Here is a 20,516-nt window from a genome sequence, read left to right as displayed (position 1 = left end):
GAAAGGGGTTTACTTTTTTCCCTGATAAATTGAGTTGGATCAACTGGGCGTTCCTGGTGGCTCAGCTGGTAAAGAATCTGCCGGCAATGCAGGAGACCTGGGGTCAACCCCTGGGTTGGGAAGATCCCCTGGAGAAGGGAAAGGCTACCCACTCCAGTAATTCTTGCCTGGAGAATCCCATGGACAGAGGAGCCTAGCAGGCTGCAGTCCATGAGGGTGCAAAGAGTCGGACACAACTGAGCGACTAAGCACAGCACAGCACAATGAGATACCCATGGAGGAAAAATTTGACCCTTGCCTCATACCAACTCCAGATGTATTATAAATCTAAAAGTGAAAGGCAAAATAACAAAGCTCCTAGGATATATCAGAGGGAGTAGCTTCATGACTAGGATGTAAGTCAAGATTCCCTAATTAAGACATAAAAAGCACTTAATATAAAGAAGACTAATAAATGAGACTTCATTAAAATTAAGAACTTCTGTTTTAAAAGACACTCCTAAAAATGAAAAGCTAGTCACAGAGTAAAATAAATCTGCCCAAATTCAACTGAAAAAAGGGCTTGTTCCAATAATACAGTTAAAAGTACAAATTGATAATAAACCAAAGGACAACTCTAAGTAGGAAAATGAGAAGAGACTAACAGAAATTAACAAAAGAAGATACCCAATTAATGTATAAAAAAGGTATTCAGTCTTAATAATCAATAAAATACAAATTAAAAACACTATGATAGAACTACATACCCACAAAAGTGGCTATACCAGAAAAGACTGATAATACCAAATGTTAGTGATGATACAGAGCAACTGGGATTCATAATCTGGTAGAATGAACTGTTAAAACCATTTTGGAAAACTTTGGCAATATATACTAGAGATGAACATATGCAAAATCTACAGTCCAGACATTTCACCCAAACATGTACAAGAACATTCACAGCAACCTATTCACAGTAGCCAAAGTTCTAAATAGTCTAAAAGTTCAACAATAGAATAGATAGTTGTATATTTAATCAATGGAATACTCTACAGCACCGACAGGCAACAAGCTGCTGCTATAGGCAACAAATGAATCTCACAATGATACCGTTGAGCAATACAAGACCTACAGAAGAACATAGTATACGATTTCATTTATATACAAGTCAAAACTGACTATGCCATTAGAAGTCAAAATAGTGCTTGCCTTTCCGGAAGAGGCTAGTGATCATAAGGAGGCAAGAAAGAGGCTTCTAGAATGACAGTATACTGTTTTGTTTCTTGATCCATAAGATAGATCAATTAATCGATTTTCTGATAATTCATCAAGCTGTGTACTTTTCTTTTTGTATGTTGTAATATTTTCAATTAAAGGTAAATACAAATGGCAATGAATTAAAAGAAAATAACTTTATAAAAGTCTGTATATTTTTGTCATACTTTTTAATGAACACTTTTGTAATTCAAAAAACAAAAGCTGAACTTTAACCAACCACGGCACAATGGCAGAAACAAAACACCTGTAACCTAATGAAAGCCGAACCAAAATGTTTTGACCAAATAGTAATAAATTTTTTTAAAGGTAAAATAAGTTTTATTACTTAAGCAACTTAGTTCTTGGTGGATTGACCTGGCTCCTTAGAAATGTAATTTTTAATGTAAAATTATTTTGCATAATAATAGAATAATATCTTGGTTTAAGAATAGACTATACAGTATTTCTTTACATAAAATAATTATATTTCCAGATTCTAATTATTTTCTTAACTTACCAAATAAATGAGTGCTGCATATGAAGCGCACATTATGCTAGTTAAAGCAGTCTTTGCTGGGAAAGAAATGATTTCAAACAAAGATCCCTTTCTGACCTGAAAAAACAAATGAGTTTTCTTATTAAAACGAAAGATTTTCAATGTTACCATGTTAAATCTTATGTTATTGTAAAGTGAGAATTCAAATATTGATAGTCATCTACTTTAGATCTCAGTTTTCCCACACCTTGAAAATATGTCTTCCTCCTTTACAAAAAGATACTTTCTTTTGCTAATTAAAACCTATGACAAATCTATTAAAAAAATCTCCCATTTCCAAAATCTGATTTTTGGTTTTTTATGTTTACCAAGTGTGCTCACTAGGGGGTGCTGCTGTGCTTATTAGAAAAACTGTTGAAATTCATGTAGTCATCCTTTACTAAATTATTCACTTCTTCAATTAAGCAAACAGCAATGAAAATACCGGGCATTTCCTGGAGATTAATGACCTGCCTGGAAATGTTAATCATGAGACTGCTGAAGGCCAGTATTAATCTTAGGTGATCATTAAGCTTCAGCAAATACTCTGCACTCATATCCAGCATGCTTTTTGCAATGTAGAGGTTTACACTAATTAAGAATTTGTCTCTCAGATTTTTCTAGCTTCTAGAATGTATCCCTGCCTCACCACAATATATTCAGTTTAAGGGAACTGTAACTCTTCGAGGCCACCTCTGTGGCTTTGAGCTCTAAGGATATGAAATGATGACGGTAGGAAGAACATTCCCTTCCCCTTTATCAGTGAAGGGGCAGTTAGTCATACTTCTCTGAAGAGCCAAGTCACTCAGAGGCTTCAAAAACTCCCAGAAGGTACAGGCTGTAAATATAAAATTATGCAAATGCACAACGAAGTGAAGTGGCTCAGTCATGTTCAACTCTTTGCAACCCCATGAACTGTATGTAGCCTGCCAGGCTCCTCCGCCCATGGCATTTTCCAGGCACGAATACTGTAAAATTGCACACAAATGAGAATGGTATATATATATATATATATATATATATATGATCATTAAAAGGTTCAGTTCAGTTCAGTCATTCAGTCGTGTCCAACTCTTTGCAACCCCATGGACTGCAGCACGCCAGGCCTCCCTGTCTATCACCAACTCCTGGAGTTTACTCAAACTCATGTCTATCAAGTCAGTGATGCCATCCAGCCATCTCATCCTCTGTGGTCCCCTTCTCCTCCTACCCCTAATCCTTCCCAGCATCAGGGGCTTTTCCAGTGAGTCAGTTCTTTGCATCAGGTGGCCAAAGTATTGGAGTTTCAGCTTCAACATCAGTCCTTCCAGTGAACATTCAGGACTGATCTAGATGGACTGGTTGGATTAAAAGGTTATAACACTGAAAAACTGAAACAATGGTAGCAGAGTGGCTAGGTGAATTATGCTGTATCCACCCAGTAGTAACATTGCAGCCTTTTACATGGTGCTTCTGAAGAACAGGTGGTAGCATTTCATTGAGCAGACATTTGTATGGCCTGTATACCAGGTCCTGCTCTAAGTGCTTATTGTACTGAGTTTTTGCCTACTGCTGTCCCTGCTGCTGCTGCTAAGTCACTTCAGTCTGAAGAACAAAGGTGTCCATCACAATCTCCCTTCTCCTTTCAAGCGATGTATGGAATGCTGAAGCCAAGAATACTATCTAGCCTAGTAGCTGAGAGATGGTGGGGTGAGGAGGGAGGGGCGAGGGGGGTTTTCCTTCTTACCCCCACCCTCAGGCCATGCCAGCTCCTACACACAGTAATAGGCAGGGGCAGTTTTAGCCCACTCTCTCCACAAGTCAGTCTGGAAAACTTCCCAGAGTTCCTGGCTTTGGAGAGCGCTTCTAGGAAATGAAGCTGCTGCTACTGTTTTACTCTTGCTGAAAGACTCGGATCGATAGCATGCCTTTGAGTCCGACTATTAGGCTACAGGAGATAAACTCTGTAAGGAGGGAGCAGACGTTAGGAAGGAAATCAGATACATGCCAACAGAATGCCTCCTAGTAGAGTAAAATATTCATGAGTTTGTGAATATATGGATGTAGTGGAAGGTCCAATAATTGGTAAGTCATATACAATAAAAATAAAAATGGGGTCTGCACGCAAGGAAAATTACTCTGTTTTTGTTTCACTGCATCTTTCTTTTTCAGATTTTTGTCCTTCACCTAAAAGTAATTAAAATGGATTAGTTTAGAAATAAATATGTATTTGATATATGTTATGCTTCTAAATGACAAATCTGTATATTGCCTGGGGGTAACTTTTTCACCATTTTAATGCTTTTAATAAATATTTGCTGTTACTATAATAAATCACCCCTGTAAAAATACATATCCTCCAAAATTTATGTGGCCACTGGCTAAGTAGCCATTTTTCCATTTTATGACTCACTTGCAATACATGTTTTTCATATTATAAACCACACTGTTTCATTTTTGGTTTGCTATGAGCAGGAATAGTATATGGCAAAAACTGAGATAAACAAACTGGAGAAATGGAAAAAAAGGAGGCTTTGTCTAGACTGTCTTGGCTGGTTTCAAAAATTTTATCTTAACCTCGTTGTTACATGTTTTTATTTTATTTGCATTTAAAAGTATTGTGATATCAATTTATACCCATATATTTCCTTTTTGAATTTGGTAATATTAACATATAAGATACATGGATATTTCAACAGTAAAAACATTTCAGTTTTAAATTTCTCCCACATAATTTCATGTTCTACTTCTCCCATAAAATTGTGACTGCCTTGTCTCATAGAAGAAATATCTATTTTCATCTTATTTTCACTAACAATGAGATGAATCACACAAAAAAGCAGAATATAAGCTGCTTTGAAAATAGAGATCGACTTACTATGGATCTGAAGGTTGGAGAATTTATGTTGTCCAAAACCATCTTGATGAAATAAGAAGGGAGTTATAGGGGAAACCCTAATTCAGTGATTCACAAATAAGTGTTGGAAGACATACTGCTTTTACAGGTCCAGAAAAAAGTGTTTCCTATAAGTTTGGAAAAGCTACTTGATCATGAATTTGCTTAGCAACCCACAGTACTCATGAATGCAGGGAAGACTCCTAGCAATCCATAGGAAAGAAAGCTTTCTGACTTTGTTTATCCCAGTATTGGGGCTTCCCAGATAGCTCAGTGGTAAAGAATTCACCTGCAATGTAAGAGATGTGGATTCGATCCCTGGGTTAGGAAGATCCCCTGGAGGAGGAAAAATGGCAATTACCCACTCCAGTATTCTTGCCTGGAAAATCCCATGGACAGAGGAGACTGGCAGGCTACAGTCCACGGGGTCTCGAAACAGTGGAACATGACTTAATGATTAAACAACAACAGCATGCCAGTATTAACAGCCTGTGGAGCATTACCCTTGAATGAGCTCTTAATCAGGTGGTCCTATGAAAGCTCGAATATCTCACCCTCTTGGCCAGCCTGCCAAAGTATGTCTTCAAGATTCTAATACTTCTGCTTTCTAGGAATTGTCCTTTCTCCCCCCAGCCTTCAGTCTTGAATTACACCACCCAAGATAGCCTCATGGCAAGCCCTTCAAGGAGCTAAAGAAGTTCCTGCTATTTGTGAGGTTTACAGTTTAAACCCCAAACTAGAGTCTACCTTGGAGGGGTGGGGGTGAGGAAGAAACTTTACTTAGGTAAGCCTCTGTGATTCTTCATCCTGAAAAAGGGAGCAACACTTCCCTGGGGTCCACTTATGGCACAGGCACTCCTGAGGCTAAGAGTTTAGTTTGCCCATCTCTTGACCACGCCACTCCAGAGAACGTGTACAAAGTAGAAGCAAACGCCTCTAATGTCACTATACAGAAGATTCTATCATAGACAGCTTCTGGTCCTGTGGCCCTGTGCTGGGGTGCCAAAGTCAGCAACTATGTCTGGGAGCTGACGTGTCTTGGCTGAAGTCAGCCTCCAAGCTGACTATGTAGGTCACTGCAGCCTAGAGCAGCTGCAGGCCTCACTTGGGCAGGCAGCTTCCAAGGCTAAGCAGATGCAGCATTCTGTAAGTACTGCTGCTGGGCATACTGAAAATCACCAAGAAATTCTCAGTTTTCCATTCCTGAGGCCCCCTGCAGAAGAAGCAGGCATACATCACTAACCTCAGCCCTGCACAACAGGGAAAGGTTTGGGGAGCAGCCTGACAGCACCCACAGAGCCAGGTGCCAAGGAAGTCTTGCAGCGAGATGGCCAGTTGGACAGGCCTGACCCCAACTCTCCACATTTCACTCCTTTTATTTTCACACACCACAGAGTTCCATCTTGACACAGGCAGCCTGACCATTCTTGAAGGAATTCAGGCTGGAGTCCACTCTGGGTAAGCTGAACTCTGTCATATGCCATTGACCTCTCAGCACAGTTGGGTGCCATGGATACATTCCATTCACAGACCAACCCACTGACCTCCACGGCACCTCACACATTCGATTCTCCAGGCCACTAAACTCCACTGCTCACACTTCCATGTCTATCCTCACTGAGACTTTCAAATTTGATATTTGCTTTCTTCCTTGCTACAACTTTGGTTCCTTTCAGTGGCAATTCCGAATCTCTGCCCTAGCTAATACACATTACCCAAGAAAAGCTTCCTCCTCACTCCTAACTCTCAAGGACCCCAGAAGCTCTGACCTGGGACTGTTCCCACTTGTCTCACTTCAGCCTTGTGAAACTACTTACATTTTCTACGTAAGTCATGCCCTTGCCTCAGCTTCTTAATATACATTGTCTACTTTCTCAAATGATTCTCCTACTACTTCACTGGGATAATTTCCCTTCCTCCCAGCCTCAGATCCAGTATCATCTTCTAGGAAGACTACACCGACTACTCTTAGGAATTATATCCCCCTTGTTGCTTCCATAGTCCACTCCACACACTTTCATCATGCACTCAGTACACCCAGTGGTCACGGCTTACTTGCCCATCATCCCTATAGTCCACAGGACATTTATGAATCCATATTAAAAAGCAGAGACATTACTTTTCCAACAAAGGTCCATCTAGTCAAGGCTATGGTTTTTCCAGTAGTCATGTATGGATGTGAGAGCTGGACTATGAAGAAAGCTGAGTGCCAAAATATTGATGCTTTTGAACTGTGGTGTTGGAGAAGACTCTTGAGAGTCCCTTGGACTGCAAGGAGATCCAACCAGTCCGTCCTAAAGGAGATCAGTCCTGGGTGTTCATTGGAAGGACTGATGTTGAAGCTGAAACTCCAATACTTTGGCCACCTGATGCGAAGAGCTGACTCATTTGAAAAGACCCTGATGCTGGGAAAGATTGACGGCAGGAAAAGGGGATGACAGAGGATGAGCTGGTTGGATGGCATCACCGACTCAATGGACATGAGTTTGAGTAAACTCTGGGAGTTGGTGATGGACAGAGAGGCCTGGAGTGCTGGGGTTCATGGGGTCGCAAAGAGTTGGACACGACTGAGCGACTGAACTGAATTGAGTACCCATATGTGATTTTACATGTCATTTTCAGTAAATCTTCATTAACTAAGTGAAAAAGGGTAGAATTACATTTCACTTCCAAAAAGAAAGTTAACCATCTTATAATCTGTAAAAGATATTAAGAAGTAAACCTGAAGGACACCTGGTTCCAGCAATGTGGCAGACTGAGCTAGTGGGGAACCTCTCACCAAAAAAAAAAAAACAAAAAAACAAAAACCCTATAAATTCTATATAAATCAAAATCCAAAAATGTAATACCAGACTAAGTTTACAGAACATGAAAGAGGAGGAGGAAGGAAGGGATAAATCTTCCCATGTCAGGAACTAAAAGCCAAGCAGTAAGTGTGTGATTTCATGTCTCAGGAATGGCGATGTTACTGGATCCTGAAATAAGGACTGAGGGCTTAAGTTTTAATAAACAGAATGAAGATGAGACTTGGATGTGCATGAGGTGAGGTCAGGCCTTTGTAGAGCTGCAATGGAGAAGGCAATGGCACCCCACTCCAGTACTCTTGCCTGGAAAATCCCATGGACGGAGGAGCCTGGTGGGCTGCAGTCCATGGGGTCGCTGAGGGTCGGACACGACTGAGCAACTTCATTTTCACTTTTCACTTTCATGCCTTGGAGAAGGGAATGGCAACCCACTCCAGTGTTCTTGCCTGGAGAATCCCAGGGACGGGGGAGCCTGGTGGGCTGCCGTCTATGGGGTCGCACAGAGTCGGACACGACTGAAGCGACTTAGCAGCAGCGGCAGCCAGACCAAAAAGATGAGAAAGCCGGTCTCCACCAGGGACTGACCCCTCCTGAGCACAAGCAAAATTCTCTAGAGAAACTGTTGTATCCTCAAGGCCAGAAGGTATTTCTATTTTTAAAAAATTCTTACTGAAGAAAAATTTTCAGTTGAAATAAAATGAGTAGACACAACATAGATCACAATAGACAGAAGATTAGCAATCCCCCTAAATCTCAAAGAATAATCTTTAAAAGATCATAAATAATATGTTTAAAATAAAAGTGGTTATTAAAGAGATGTAATTCTATAAAACGATGTTTTTTAAAAAGTAGAAATTTGGAGGGAGACACCAAATATTATAGAACTTCTAGAAATGATAAATATAATGTTTGAAAAAGTATATTTAATAAGTAAAAGAGCATATTAGAGCTGGAGAGAGTTAGTTAACTGGAAGACAGATCAGAGGAAATTATTTGGATGTATCAAAAAGAGATAAAGGATAATACAAGAAAGGTAAATGGACATAAAGACTAAAAATGAGAAGATTCAAAAGTGTGTTTAGTAGGCATTCTGGAATGAGATTAGAGAAAATGAGGAGGCAATATTTGAAGACATAATGGCTGAAAGTTTTCCAGAATTGAAATTATCCTCAGATAAGAATCACAAAGGCTTCCAAGAGTGTGTGTGCATGTGCTAAGTCACTTCATTTGTGTCTGACTGTTTGTGACCCTGTGGACTATATCCCATCAGGCTCCTCTGTCCATGGGATTCTCCAGGGGAGAACACTGGAGTGGGTTGCCATGCCTTCCTCCAGGGGATCTTCCCAACCAAGGGATCAAACGCATGTTTCCTACACTGGCTGCTGCTGCTGCTGCTGCTAAGTCGCTTCAGTCGTGTCCGACTCTGTGTGACCCCACAGATGGCAGCCCACCAGGCTCCCCCATCCCTGGAATTCTCCAAGCAAGAACACTGGAGTGGGTTGCCATTTCCTTCTCCAAGGCATGAAGGTGAAAAGTGAAAGTCAAGTCACTCAGTCGTGTCAAGGCGGGTTCTTTACCACTAGCGCCATCTCAATCGTGTCCGACTCTTTGTGACCCCATGGACTGTAGCCCACCAGGCTCCTCCATCCATGGGATTTTCTAGGCAAGAGTACTGGAGTGGGTTGCCATTTCCTTCTCCAGAGGATCTTCCTGACCCAGGGATTGAACTCAGGTCTCCTACATTGTAGGCAAATGCTTTACCATCTGATCCACAAGGAGGGTTGAAGCTGTTCACCCCTCATGACACAGCAGTCCTGGAGAAACGTCTCAACATACGGACATGGACTCAGTTACAAGAGTGTTCACTGAAGCACTGTTCGCAATGTAACAAATTTGGAAACTAAATTGTCCATATGTCCAGTAATACATAAACTGTGGATTCTTCTTTCTTATAGGGACTTCCCTGGTGGCTCAGAGGTTAAAGCGTCTGCCTGCAATATGGGAGACCTGGGTTCGATCCCTGGGTCAGGAAGATCCCCTGGAGAAGGAAATGGCAACCCACTCCAGTACTCTTGCCTGGAAAATCCCATGGACAAAGAAGCCTGGTGGGCTACAGTCCACGGGGTTGCAAAGAGTCAGACACAACTAAGTGAGTGAAGTTACTGGTATACAGTAATAGATAAACTGTGGATTCTTTTTTCTTATAATGGAATACCACAAAGAAGTTAAAATAATAAACCGTAGTACCATAGCTGTGGGCTTCCTAGGTCGTGCTAGTGGTAAAGAATCCACCTGCCGATGCAGATGCAAGAGACACGAGTTAAATTCCTAGGTGGGGAAGAATAGGAAATGGCAATCCTCTCCAATATTCTTGCCTGAAAAATTCCATAGACAGAGGAGCCTGGCAGGCTACATAAAGTCCATGGGGCTGTAAAGAGTCAGACATGACTGAGTGTCCAAGTGCACACACACACCCAGTTCTCCAGGCTTCCCAGGTGGCTCAGTGGTAAAGAATCCATTCAATATCATTCTCATTATTGCATAGAAGGAAACTCCGATTCCACTGGAAACAAATTATTTTTCTGCCATTGAATTTTCATGAGTATTGGGAGACAATTCTCCATGAACATCTCTCATTCCTGTACAGATTGGGTCTTCTGGGCAAAGGATATGGTTGAATAGCAAACAACTTTGGCAGCTAGAGAAGGTATGTTCCTTTGAAAAGATCTAGAGATGTACTTCTCAGGACATGACACAGGGCACTAAAGAGAAAGCCTTTTCCTTCCGCTCTAGAGACATATGCTCCTCTCTCTCTCTCTGGGCAGATGAGCCAGCATTCCTATAAAAAGATGAGTCTCTTGATTTCAAGGTTCCTCTCCATGATGGAGATATGGCAAACTAACTCATTACCTAGTAAATAAAGTAAAATCTCAGCTCCTTCATAGTTTAACTTAGCAAAGAGGGGGAGAAAAGGCTCTGAATAACAATAATGGACAGTGTCTTTAAACATTATTTCATAATAAATACAGAAATAGTCTGCAAAGAAGAGTTCTTATATTAACTGTATAAAAACTGTGGGTCTAACAACGCAAGGAAAGAGCAAGGCAAAACATTAGATTCAGAAAGATATTTCAGTGGGAATTTAATACAATTCAGCTATGTTTCTTTTTGAAGATCTAAAGATGCAGGAATAAGCCTTATAGTGCTTAGAAATCTGATGGTTAACAGAACAGAAACCATTTTTTACTTTCTCAAACATCAAGTATTATAAAGGAGCCTTTTATAAATGCTGTCTCAGGCAATTCACAGTTGAAATAGCTGATGCTTTCTGGAAATGTCAAAATTTTGATTAAAGAGAGATTCCTATATAATATTTTGTTTATTTTAACCACCCATAATACATTTTCTCATCTTCTCAAAACAACGCATTTTTGTTTGAGGGTTCATCCTTTCCCCACCCTTAAGTGGCGTTGTCTGAATGGGGCTGCAACCCCAAATCTAGGAATGAAGTAGTAGTCAATTCCTAAACCAATCAATGCACCCCATTTCCTCGGTTTAGAGGAAAGTCAATCTCTAAAAGTGCACCTCAGGACCTAGCCAGGAATGTTGGATCAAGAACTCTTATTCTTTTCTGTTGTAATTGAACCTGGGAGGATGTAGCCCCTGAGAACAACTGCAAATCATCTTGTGACCATGAGGAGAAAGTCAGTCTAAGAATGGAATCAACAAAAGCTGAACCAAGAGAGGAGTCAAAGAAAGAAAGAGGATCCTGAAGGTATTGTGTACTATACCCAGCTATGCCTGAAAGCTTCTCAACTCTGGGTTGTTTGACTACAAGAACTAATACATATCCTTTCTGGCTTAACTCTCATTTTAACAAAGGAATGTTTTGAATAATGCCCAGATTGAAAAACTCAGAGTTGTGTGCCATAAAGTTTAGAAAAAAAGAAACTAGTCTAGAAAAACTTAGAGCTTTTTTGTCCTTAATAGAGTCTCAATAAAACAACACAGAACATGGAATTTGAAACAGACCTAAACATTGACATGTCTTATCAAAATGAGTTTACAGCTAAAGATACTCATTATATCAAACAAAGATTATACTGGTGGCATAAAAAGGTTATAGGGAGAAGGACACAAAGCACAGTCATTTTTAAGGCTTGTTGTAGAATTTCTTTTAGGTTTAAGTGATAATTTGCATGCTTATAGCGGACGACAGAGGATGAGATGGTTGGATGGCATCACTGATTCAATGGACATGCTGCTGCTGCTGCTGCTAAGTCACTTCAGTCGTGTCTGACTCTGTGTGACCCCGTAGATGGCAGCCCACAATGGACATGAGTTTCAGTAAACTCCAGGAGTTGGTGATGGACAGGGAGGCCTGGCGTGCTGTGGTCCATGGGGTCCCAAAGAGTCAGACACAACTGAGCACCTGAAATGAACTGAACTGATTTAGGTTGAACCATTTGAAGTCAAAAGTTTCATGTAGTTCAATCGAATAACAAGGGAGAAAAAAATCTGTATTACTTCCTATTTCAGATTTATTTAAACCAGAGAACATATTATACTGAAAAACAGTCCCATACATTCATTTCTCTTAGCCAACTGTTCTTGTTTTATATCTAGAACAGTCAAATGTGCTACATTTTCATTTTTCATACTGTGCAATTTCGGAATATTTCCTACAAAAATACCCACATCCTGAGTAAATGCAACGTTCACTTACCTGTATGTTATACAGTGGTTGCCTTGGTGCATTAACTTCCTTGAGCAAACGATGAGATATGGCCCTCAACTCTAAAAGTCTGCAAGCAAGCTGAGGCTGCAGAAGTTTGGCAACTGATTTGGAGGATCTGGAAATGTTGTTTAATCCTTGAATTAATGTTCCTCGGTTGATCTTGGCTAAAGCAATGGCCATTCTGATTTTGGATGGTTTTTGCATGGGTTCTCTTTTCTGGAAAAGAAGTCTTTGAAAAGTGACTGATGTGTGATTCTCCAGTGCATTATTTATTTATTAAATTTTTTTTTAAATTTGAAATATAGTTGATGTACAATAGTATGGTAGTCTTGGGTATGCTCCATAATTTGACATTTGCAAACAGTATGAAACAAACACCACAATAAGTCTAGTAACCATCTGGTCCCATATAAAGTTATTACAATGTTGTTGATCATGGTCCTTGTGCTGTATATTGCATCCTCATTACTTATGATATACCTGGAGATTTGTACCTCTTAATCCCCTTCATTTATTTCACTCACACTGCTCCCTTCTTCCATTCCGCCTGAAACCCCCGCAACCACCCATTTGTTTCCAGGACATTTTAAAAATCTTTAGGCAGAGACAAGTGCCACCTAACTGTACACTGCGCCTGATATTGAGTGTCCAATAATTATCTCCTACCCTCCACACAGCTCACAGATCCCATCCATGTATTTAAATAATTATATGAATACATGATTTTTTTCCTTAGGATGTGAAAGTGAAAGTCACTAGTTGTGTCTGACACTGGGACACCATGGACTGTAGCCTGCCAGGCTCCTCTGTCCATGGAATTTTCCAGGCAAGAATACTGGAGTGGGTTGCCATTTCCAGAATTAAGTTATGAGCCTAAAGACAAAAACTTTTCATTTTTTCTTTGGATTTATTTATCTGTTTTTGCATTTTTTAAAAAGAGCTCTTTCAAAAGTAAACAATTCTTATTCAAATATCATTCAATGTTTGAATTTTTCAAACAATCCTTATTCAAAACTCTTATAAATATTTTCCCAGCTTACTTTAAAATTTCAAATGATAATATATAGCACATATACATAATGTACAATTTACTTGAAAAAAATTTTTTACTAGTTAAGGTGCAGAGCAAAGGAATGATGTTAATGAGCCCAGGTTCTTCCATCTTCCCATACACAGTAAAGCGATAAATTTGTTAACTTGAGATGTCTGGTTTTCCTTTGTATAATTAAATGAAAAGATCTTTAAATTCTATAGTACTTTACAATTTATGGTATCATATAATACCATAGTAATCCTTTTCTATCTGTTAACCTTATGCTGCCCCTCCCCTTTCCTTCTCCCCACTGGTAACCACTAGTTTGCTCCCTATATCTCTGAATCTGGGTCTTTCTTGTTTTATTCACTAGTTTGCTATATTTTTTAAGATTTCACATATAAGTGATAAGAACAGTATTTGTCTTTCTCTGACTTATTTCACTTAGCCAAATGCCCTCCAAGTCCATCTCTGTTACTGCAAATGGCAAAATTTCATTTTTATGGCCAAATAGTATTCCATTGTGTAACACATCTTTATCCATTCATCAGTTGATGGACACTTAGGTTGCTTCCATATCTTGGCTCTTGTAATAATGCTGCTGTGAACACTGAGGCGCAGGCATCTTTTTGAACTAGTGTTTTTAACTTTTTGGATGTATACTCAGGAGTTTAATTGCCGGGTCATATGGTAGTTCTATTTTTAGTTTTTGAGAGATTGCCATACTGTTTTCCACAGTGGCTGCCCCAGTTTACATTCCCAACAACAGTGTAGGAGGGTTCCTATTTCTCCACACCCTCAGTGACATTATTGACATTCTTTTTGATGACAGCCATCCTGACAGGTGTGAGGTGATATCTCATTGTTGTTTTAATTTGTATTTCCCTGATGATTAGCAACGATGAACATCTTTTCATGTGCTTGATAGCAATCTGCATTTCCTCTTTAGAAGAATGTCTGTTCAGGTCTTCTGGCAATTTTTAAAATCAGATTGTTGACTTTTTAAATGTTGAATTTCATAAACTATTTATATATGTTGGATATTACCCCTTATCGGTCACATCATTTACAAGTATCTTTTCCCATTCAGTAGGTTGTCTTTTCCTTTTATCAGTAGTTTCCTTTGCTGTGCAAAAGCTTTTAAGTTTAATTAGGTCCCATTTGTTTATTTTTGCTTTTTTTCCCTTTGCTTTAGGAGATGGATCCAAAAAAATATTGCTGTAAATTATGTCAGCATGTTCTGCCTATGTTTTCTTCTAGGAATTTTATAGTATCCTCTGTTGCATTTGGGTAGCTAATCCATTTTGAGTTTATTTTTATACATGGTGTTGCTGCTGCTAAGTCACTTCAGTCGTGTCCGACTCTGTGCGACCCCCCGGATGGCAGCCCACCAGGTTCCCCCGTCCCTGGGATTCTCCAGGCAAGAACACTGGAGTGGGTTGCCATTTCCTTCTCCAATGCATGAAAGTGAAAAGTGAAAGTGAAGTCGCTCAGTCGTGTCCGACCCTCAGCGACCCCATGGACTGCAGTCTTCCAGGCTCCTCCACCCATGGGATTTTCCAGGCAAGAGTACTGGAGTGGGGTGCCACTGCCTTCTCTGATACATGGTGTTAGAGAACACTAATTTCATTCTTATATAAGTAGCTGTCCAGTTTTCCTAGCACTGCTTATTGAAGAGACTGTCTTTTCTCTGCTGTATATTCTTGCCTCCTTTGTCATAGATTAGTTAACCATAAGTGTGTGGGTTTATTTCTAGGCTCTTTATTCCATTCCATTGACCTATGTGTCTATTTTTGTGCCAGAACCATACAGTTTTGGTTATTATAGCTTTGTAGTATAGTCTGAAGTCAGAGAACACGATTCTTCCCATGTGTTCTTCTTTCTCAGGAGTGTTTTGGCTATTTAGGGTCTTTTGTGTTTCCATATAAGTTTTTAAATTATTTATTCTAGTTCTGTGGAAAAAAAATTCCATTGGTATTTTGATAGGGATTATGTTGAATCTGTATGTTGCCTTGAGTGGTATGATCATTTTAATAATATTAATTCTTCCAATCCAAGAATATGGTATATCTCTCCATTTGTCTGTGTGTCTTCAATTTCTTTCATTACTGTCTTATAGTTTTCCAAGTACAGGTCTTTTACCTCCATAGGTAGGTTTATTCCTAGGTATTTTATCCTTTTTGATGCAATGGTAAATGGGATTGTTTCTTTAACTTCTCTTTCTGATGGTCTATTGTTAGTGTCTGGAAATGCAGCAGATTTTTAAATATTAATTTTGTATCCTGCAGCTTTACTGAACTCATTGATGAGCTCAAGTAGTTTTCTGATAGCATCTTTAGGATTCTCTATGTATAATATCATGTCAACTGCCAACAGTGACAGCTTTACTTCTTCCTTTCCAATTTGGATTCCTTTAATTTTTTTCTTCTCTGATACCTGTGGCTAGGACTTCCAAAACTATGTTGAATAAAAGTGGTGAGAGTCGATGGACATCCTTGTATATAATATATAGCATACATACATAATACAAAATGTATGATTTAAAATTTTAATGTTAAAATATAGCACACATACACTATGCATTGTACAGTTTAAAAGAAAAATAAAACAAAAGCCCTATATACTAAACAAGCTCACAATACTTTCAGTTCTGAAAACCTCAAATCTTCTATGAACATTCTGACAGAAAACACTTCTGGCATTTCTAAAACACATGACATGTAGCTCTCTGTTCTAGCAGAAAGTGAACCACAGGAAAATGACTTACAATGTGGTTAGACCGCATTCCAGGCAACAGACAAGTATAATTTCCATTATTCATTTAAGTAATTTTATGAGCTATTCTGGCTTTTCAGTATATAACTTGGAGGAAAGAGTTGGTTAATAACAAAAAGAAGTGACTTTGAATCTCATTTATTTGTTGAGTCCAAATATCTAAGTTCAAAACAGCTTTTGGATTTTTTGATCTACAGTAAACATCATATTTGTTTAAGGGCTAACATGATGTATCTTTATTTTAAATGCCTCAACTTATATCCTGCAGTCATAATTTCATTAGTGCTGTTTTTGTCATCAAATTTCAGTACTTCTCTTACTCTTCAGCATTTGCCACTGGAGATAATCAAAAGCTCTTCTAGCCTGTCAATGAAGACGTTTTTCTGCAACATCTGGTTATCTATTAACTTTGCTGAAAAGTCCCATTAGCCCACCTGTGGTCTCAATCCTCCTAGTCAACACAACAGTAGAGGATGGGCTAAGCTGTGGGCTGCTACAGTTGCTGTAATTCCAAGCCTCTTTAGAGCACAGCAATCCTTACAAGCAGTTATATGGTAGGTAGAACAAGCACAAAAAATACACAGGTGTGATCACTTGATATTATCTAAGCTGGCTGCAAGCACACCTTGAAGAGAAACCACATGGCCCGCAGTATCCAAAGTTCCTGCACAAACAGATTCAATCTCTTGTGACCTCACGCTCTGCTGCACTGACTCTTCCTCCCAACTCCTCCTCAAGGCAGAGCAGCTGGAAAAAGTTTGGTTTTACTTCCCATCACAATTTACAGTTGTCCCTCGGTATCCCCGGTGGATTAGTTAGTTCTGGGACCCCCAAGCATCTCAAAATCCATGGATACTTAAGTCCTTTATATAAAACAGTATTTGCATATAACCTAGGCACATCCTCCTTTATACTTTAAATCATCTCTAGATTACTTATAAAGCGTCATACAATGTGTTATGCAAATAGTTGTCTGCAATCAGCAAACTTAAGTTTTGCTTCTTGGAACTTACTGGAAATTTTTTTCCTGAATATTTTCAATCAGAGGTTTGTTGAGTCCCTGGTACTGAGAGCTGACTGTACCGTGTTTTCTCTCATTATAATTTATAATCAGATGGTGAGGGCCATATTGCCAGGTCAAACAGAAATGGGATATATGCAGTCCCACCATTACTGAAACCTTGTCTATGTGGTCATTAGTGTTTTAGGGACCTTCATTTTTCAACTGCAAAATATTAACCTTCTGCAGGTTCCCTGTCCTTATTTTGTCAGTTCCTTTACAAACTCTTGGTGATCTGTATTGGCCTGGATTCACTGACTTTGCATGTGTATTTCGATTAACCAGTCTTGAGGCATCCTTCCAAACATTACACTAGACTGATCCATTCAACTTTTTCCTCTTTTACAAAATTGTCTAAGTTTTTATCTCTGTAGAAAAATAAGCCTATTTGTAATTGATAATCTACTAAGCAAAACTCTCCTGTAAGGTTCATAAAATTTGTGTTGACCAAAAATACAGCATTTATTGCAAACAATATTTTAAACAATTCAAGTGTGCATTATAGTAAAGCTTTACTGCACTTTTGGTTATCTTTCTCATTTTAGTCTCCTCCTGAGTTTATGGCATTTTCCAACAGACTCAGTCTCTTCCTAATTAATATCATCTTTGTTTCCCTTAATGCTTAAATGGTTACAATTTGATGACTCTGCTTCCATTTTAAAATGCTTAAGGAAGGCATTTTGATACTTTCCTAGATAACTGAAAGAATGATTACTTTTAACAACAAAATGTTTCTGATCCCTTTTATTTTCCCTGCCACAAAACATGGAATCAATTTGTTCCCAAGAAGACCATCATTGCTTTTTTAAGAAGAACAGTATTAGAAACCAAATCTGGGCACAGGGGTGCATGTTGAGTGGTTCTTAATGGCTCTGAGAATACAAAGTTGACAGCAGAGAAAAGGCTACTTACATTTCTTAAAATGCAGAAGGAGACATTCTTTAAAAATAGAAAAGTCACCAGTTTATGCTGATGGTTCCAATTCACTCTTACTTTCAGTGAGTTACTTTTTAAATGAGCTCTAACAGAAAATTTTAAAAAGGTTCTTCCTCATTGAAGTACCAGCTTTTCCTTTTTGTCTGCTATTAAGAAAATGGCAACCCATTCCAGTACTCTTGCCTGGAAAATCCCACAGACGGAGGAACCTGGTAGGCTACAGTCCATGGGGTCGAAAAGAGTCGGATACGACTGAACAACTTCACTTTCTTTACACTTTTATGCTATGTATTTTCTTACCAAACCACATGTGTAAATTTAAATGTTGAACCCAAATTAAGAAGTCCTTATTTCTTTCTTTTCTTTTTAAAATTTTTGACCCTCGGCCTAAACATCCTGGAATCTGTTACAAAGTATGCACATTCAGATGACTCTAGCATACCACCAAATGTCAGAAAAGAAAGTCCAACTCCCACCTCAGAGATAAACAAGGGACTTAAAGACCATTTACCAAAGAAACTCAGTATCAGTCAGATTGACTCACGGATCCTGCTTTCCTCTCTTCTTTTTTCCAGAGTGATGTCCATTTTTCTGTCATCAGCAGTGTTAATGCTGAACTCCAATTTCTAGTAACACCGGCTTTTTACTACCCTACATCTCTGAAACCAGTCTGTCAGCAAATCTTATTCAACTCTTTCTCTGAATAGTCCAGAATTTGACCACTTCTCACCAGCCCCAGTACCAACAACTCATTCCATTAATGTTCACATGCCACTATCGTCTTTTCTCCAGACTTGAAAATTAGCTTCCTCCATGGACTCCCTGCTTCCACCCTCACCTACTTTCTTTCTGCTCCTCAACACATCAGCCAGAGAGATACAATTAAAACTTACATCAGACCCGATCTTGCTTTTCTACTCAAGCACGTCAGTGGCCTCCTGATGTACTCAGTGCACACGCCTGAGGTCTTACAATGGTCTACGAAGACTGCATTTCCTTCACCTCCCTGGCCTCATCGTCTTTTTCTCTCCCCTGCCCTCTTTCATTACTTGTTGAGCTTGTTAAGTAGACCCCCATCTCAGGGACTCTGAACTAATGGTGCCATTCTAGTCCTCAAGGACACCAAAGTTTGCTCCCTCACTTCCTTCAAGTCTCAATTCAAGAATGACCTTTTCACTAAGACACCCTTGGTCACCCTACCTTACCCATCAGCTGTTCTCATCCCACACTTACACTTCATACCCCTTCTCAGCTATGTTTTCTTCTCCTTGAGATCTACTATTAACATAATGTGTAGTTTATCTTCCTTGTTTATTGTTCTTATACTTGACTAGGATATAAGTTTGGGGTGTATTATTTTAGGATGTAAGTTTTATGGCAGCAGGTGTTTTATAGCCGTTTGGCTCCCTGATGCTTCGCCATTGCCTGGAACAGTGACTGTCAAGCAGTAGATGCTCTGTAGATATATTTATTCAAATGAATGAATAAAAAATATACAAGTTAATGTTGAGAAACACTGGGAAAATATAGCAAATATTAAGTAAGAAACCATCTAGGAAGCTTTCAGTACACAATGTGCTCTGTAACTTTCCCAATAATGATAGTGCCCCACACACACAAAAAAAAACCCCTCATCAAGGAGAAACATACAACTGAATTACAGAACACTCTAGCTACAGTTCTACTCTCATTATACTTAGAAACCCCAATATATACCAATACAAGCAATTTCCAGACATCACTGGTACATCCCCAGTGAAAGTGTGCCCCATGGGATTAAAAAGCCCACTCTGAAGATGTACCCCATAGGGTTAACAGAAACTGATGACTAACAATTCCTGAGCATTTAATCTTACAGAAGAGCAGGGAAGTACTTGTTTTTTTTTAAAAAAAAGACAAGACAAAACAAAACACTCTCTGCTTCATTGATCTGCCTTCACTGATCAAGCTTGCCTTAACTGTTTCTGCAAACTTTGTACCTTCCAAGTGTCACATGGCTTAGAAAATATATCACAAGACTTCTTTAACTGCCTCCTATAGATTCGCACCTCTGACATATGGCTTGCTAGTAATGGTTGCTTCAGGAACATGGAGCTAATCTTTCCCAGTTCAAACTAGCTAAGATCACATGACCATTCAGCTGGGCCTGCTCGGGTATGCAGTGGGTAACTTTTTGACATCAGGGGGCCAAAAGCTGCACCCTCAGTTCATGCTAACACCAACATTTTTTCAACAGGCACCCCATGAAGAAGCATATTACTCCGATATGCCTACAGACAGCAGACATTAGCTCACCTTTTTCCTGCCTCCAAACACCTTCACCTGCACCTCTGACCTATGCTCTTCACCATATGCATCCTAAGCCCCTTGCCTTTGGGGAGATGGATCTGAGATGTGTTCTGTCTCCTCACTTGGCTGTCTTATGAATAAACCCCTTCTCTGCTGCAAATTTCAGCATCTCAGCATTAGGATTGCTGCACATTGGGCAAAGAAAATTGGTTTGGTCATACCAGCACTTTCTGTA

At 39.3% G+C, this 20,516-nt stretch overlaps 1 protein-coding gene and 1 long non-coding RNA gene across 5 annotated transcripts in view; both read right to left on the bottom strand.

Annotated features, from left to right (window-relative positions):
* SPATA9 (spermatogenesis associated 9) overlaps positions 1–20,516 on the bottom strand; it is a 58,056-nt gene that overhangs the window by 3,415 nt on the left and 34,125 nt on the right. For all 4 annotated transcript variants that reach the window (XM_040241491.1, XM_040241492.1, XM_040241493.1 and 1 more), the window contains 2 exons: positions 12,177–12,404; positions 1,754–1,849 (listed from right to left, as the gene is read on the bottom strand). In XM_040241491.1, coding sequence (XP_040097425.1) covers positions 1,754–1,849; positions 12,177–12,404 — 324 coding nt within the window. The remainder of the gene's footprint in view (positions 1–1,753; positions 1,850–12,176; positions 12,405–20,516) is intronic.
* Positions 18,289–20,174, bottom strand: LOC120864429. Its single transcript, XR_005721195.1, has 3 exons — positions 20,163–20,174; positions 19,134–19,136; positions 18,289–18,423 (listed from the first exon to the last, which is right to left on the bottom strand). It is a non-coding gene; the product is annotated as an uncharacterized LOC120864429 (long non-coding RNA).

This window comes from Oryx dammah, unplaced genomic scaffold (assembly GCF_014754425.2).
Source record: "Oryx dammah isolate SB20612 unplaced genomic scaffold, SCBI_Odam_1.1 HiC_scaffold_5, whole genome shotgun sequence".
Lineage (NCBI taxonomy): Eukaryota > Metazoa > Chordata > Mammalia > Artiodactyla > Bovidae > Oryx > Oryx dammah.
Note: the sequence above shows the minus strand (reverse complement) of the source record. Positions and strands in the feature narration are given on the sequence as shown.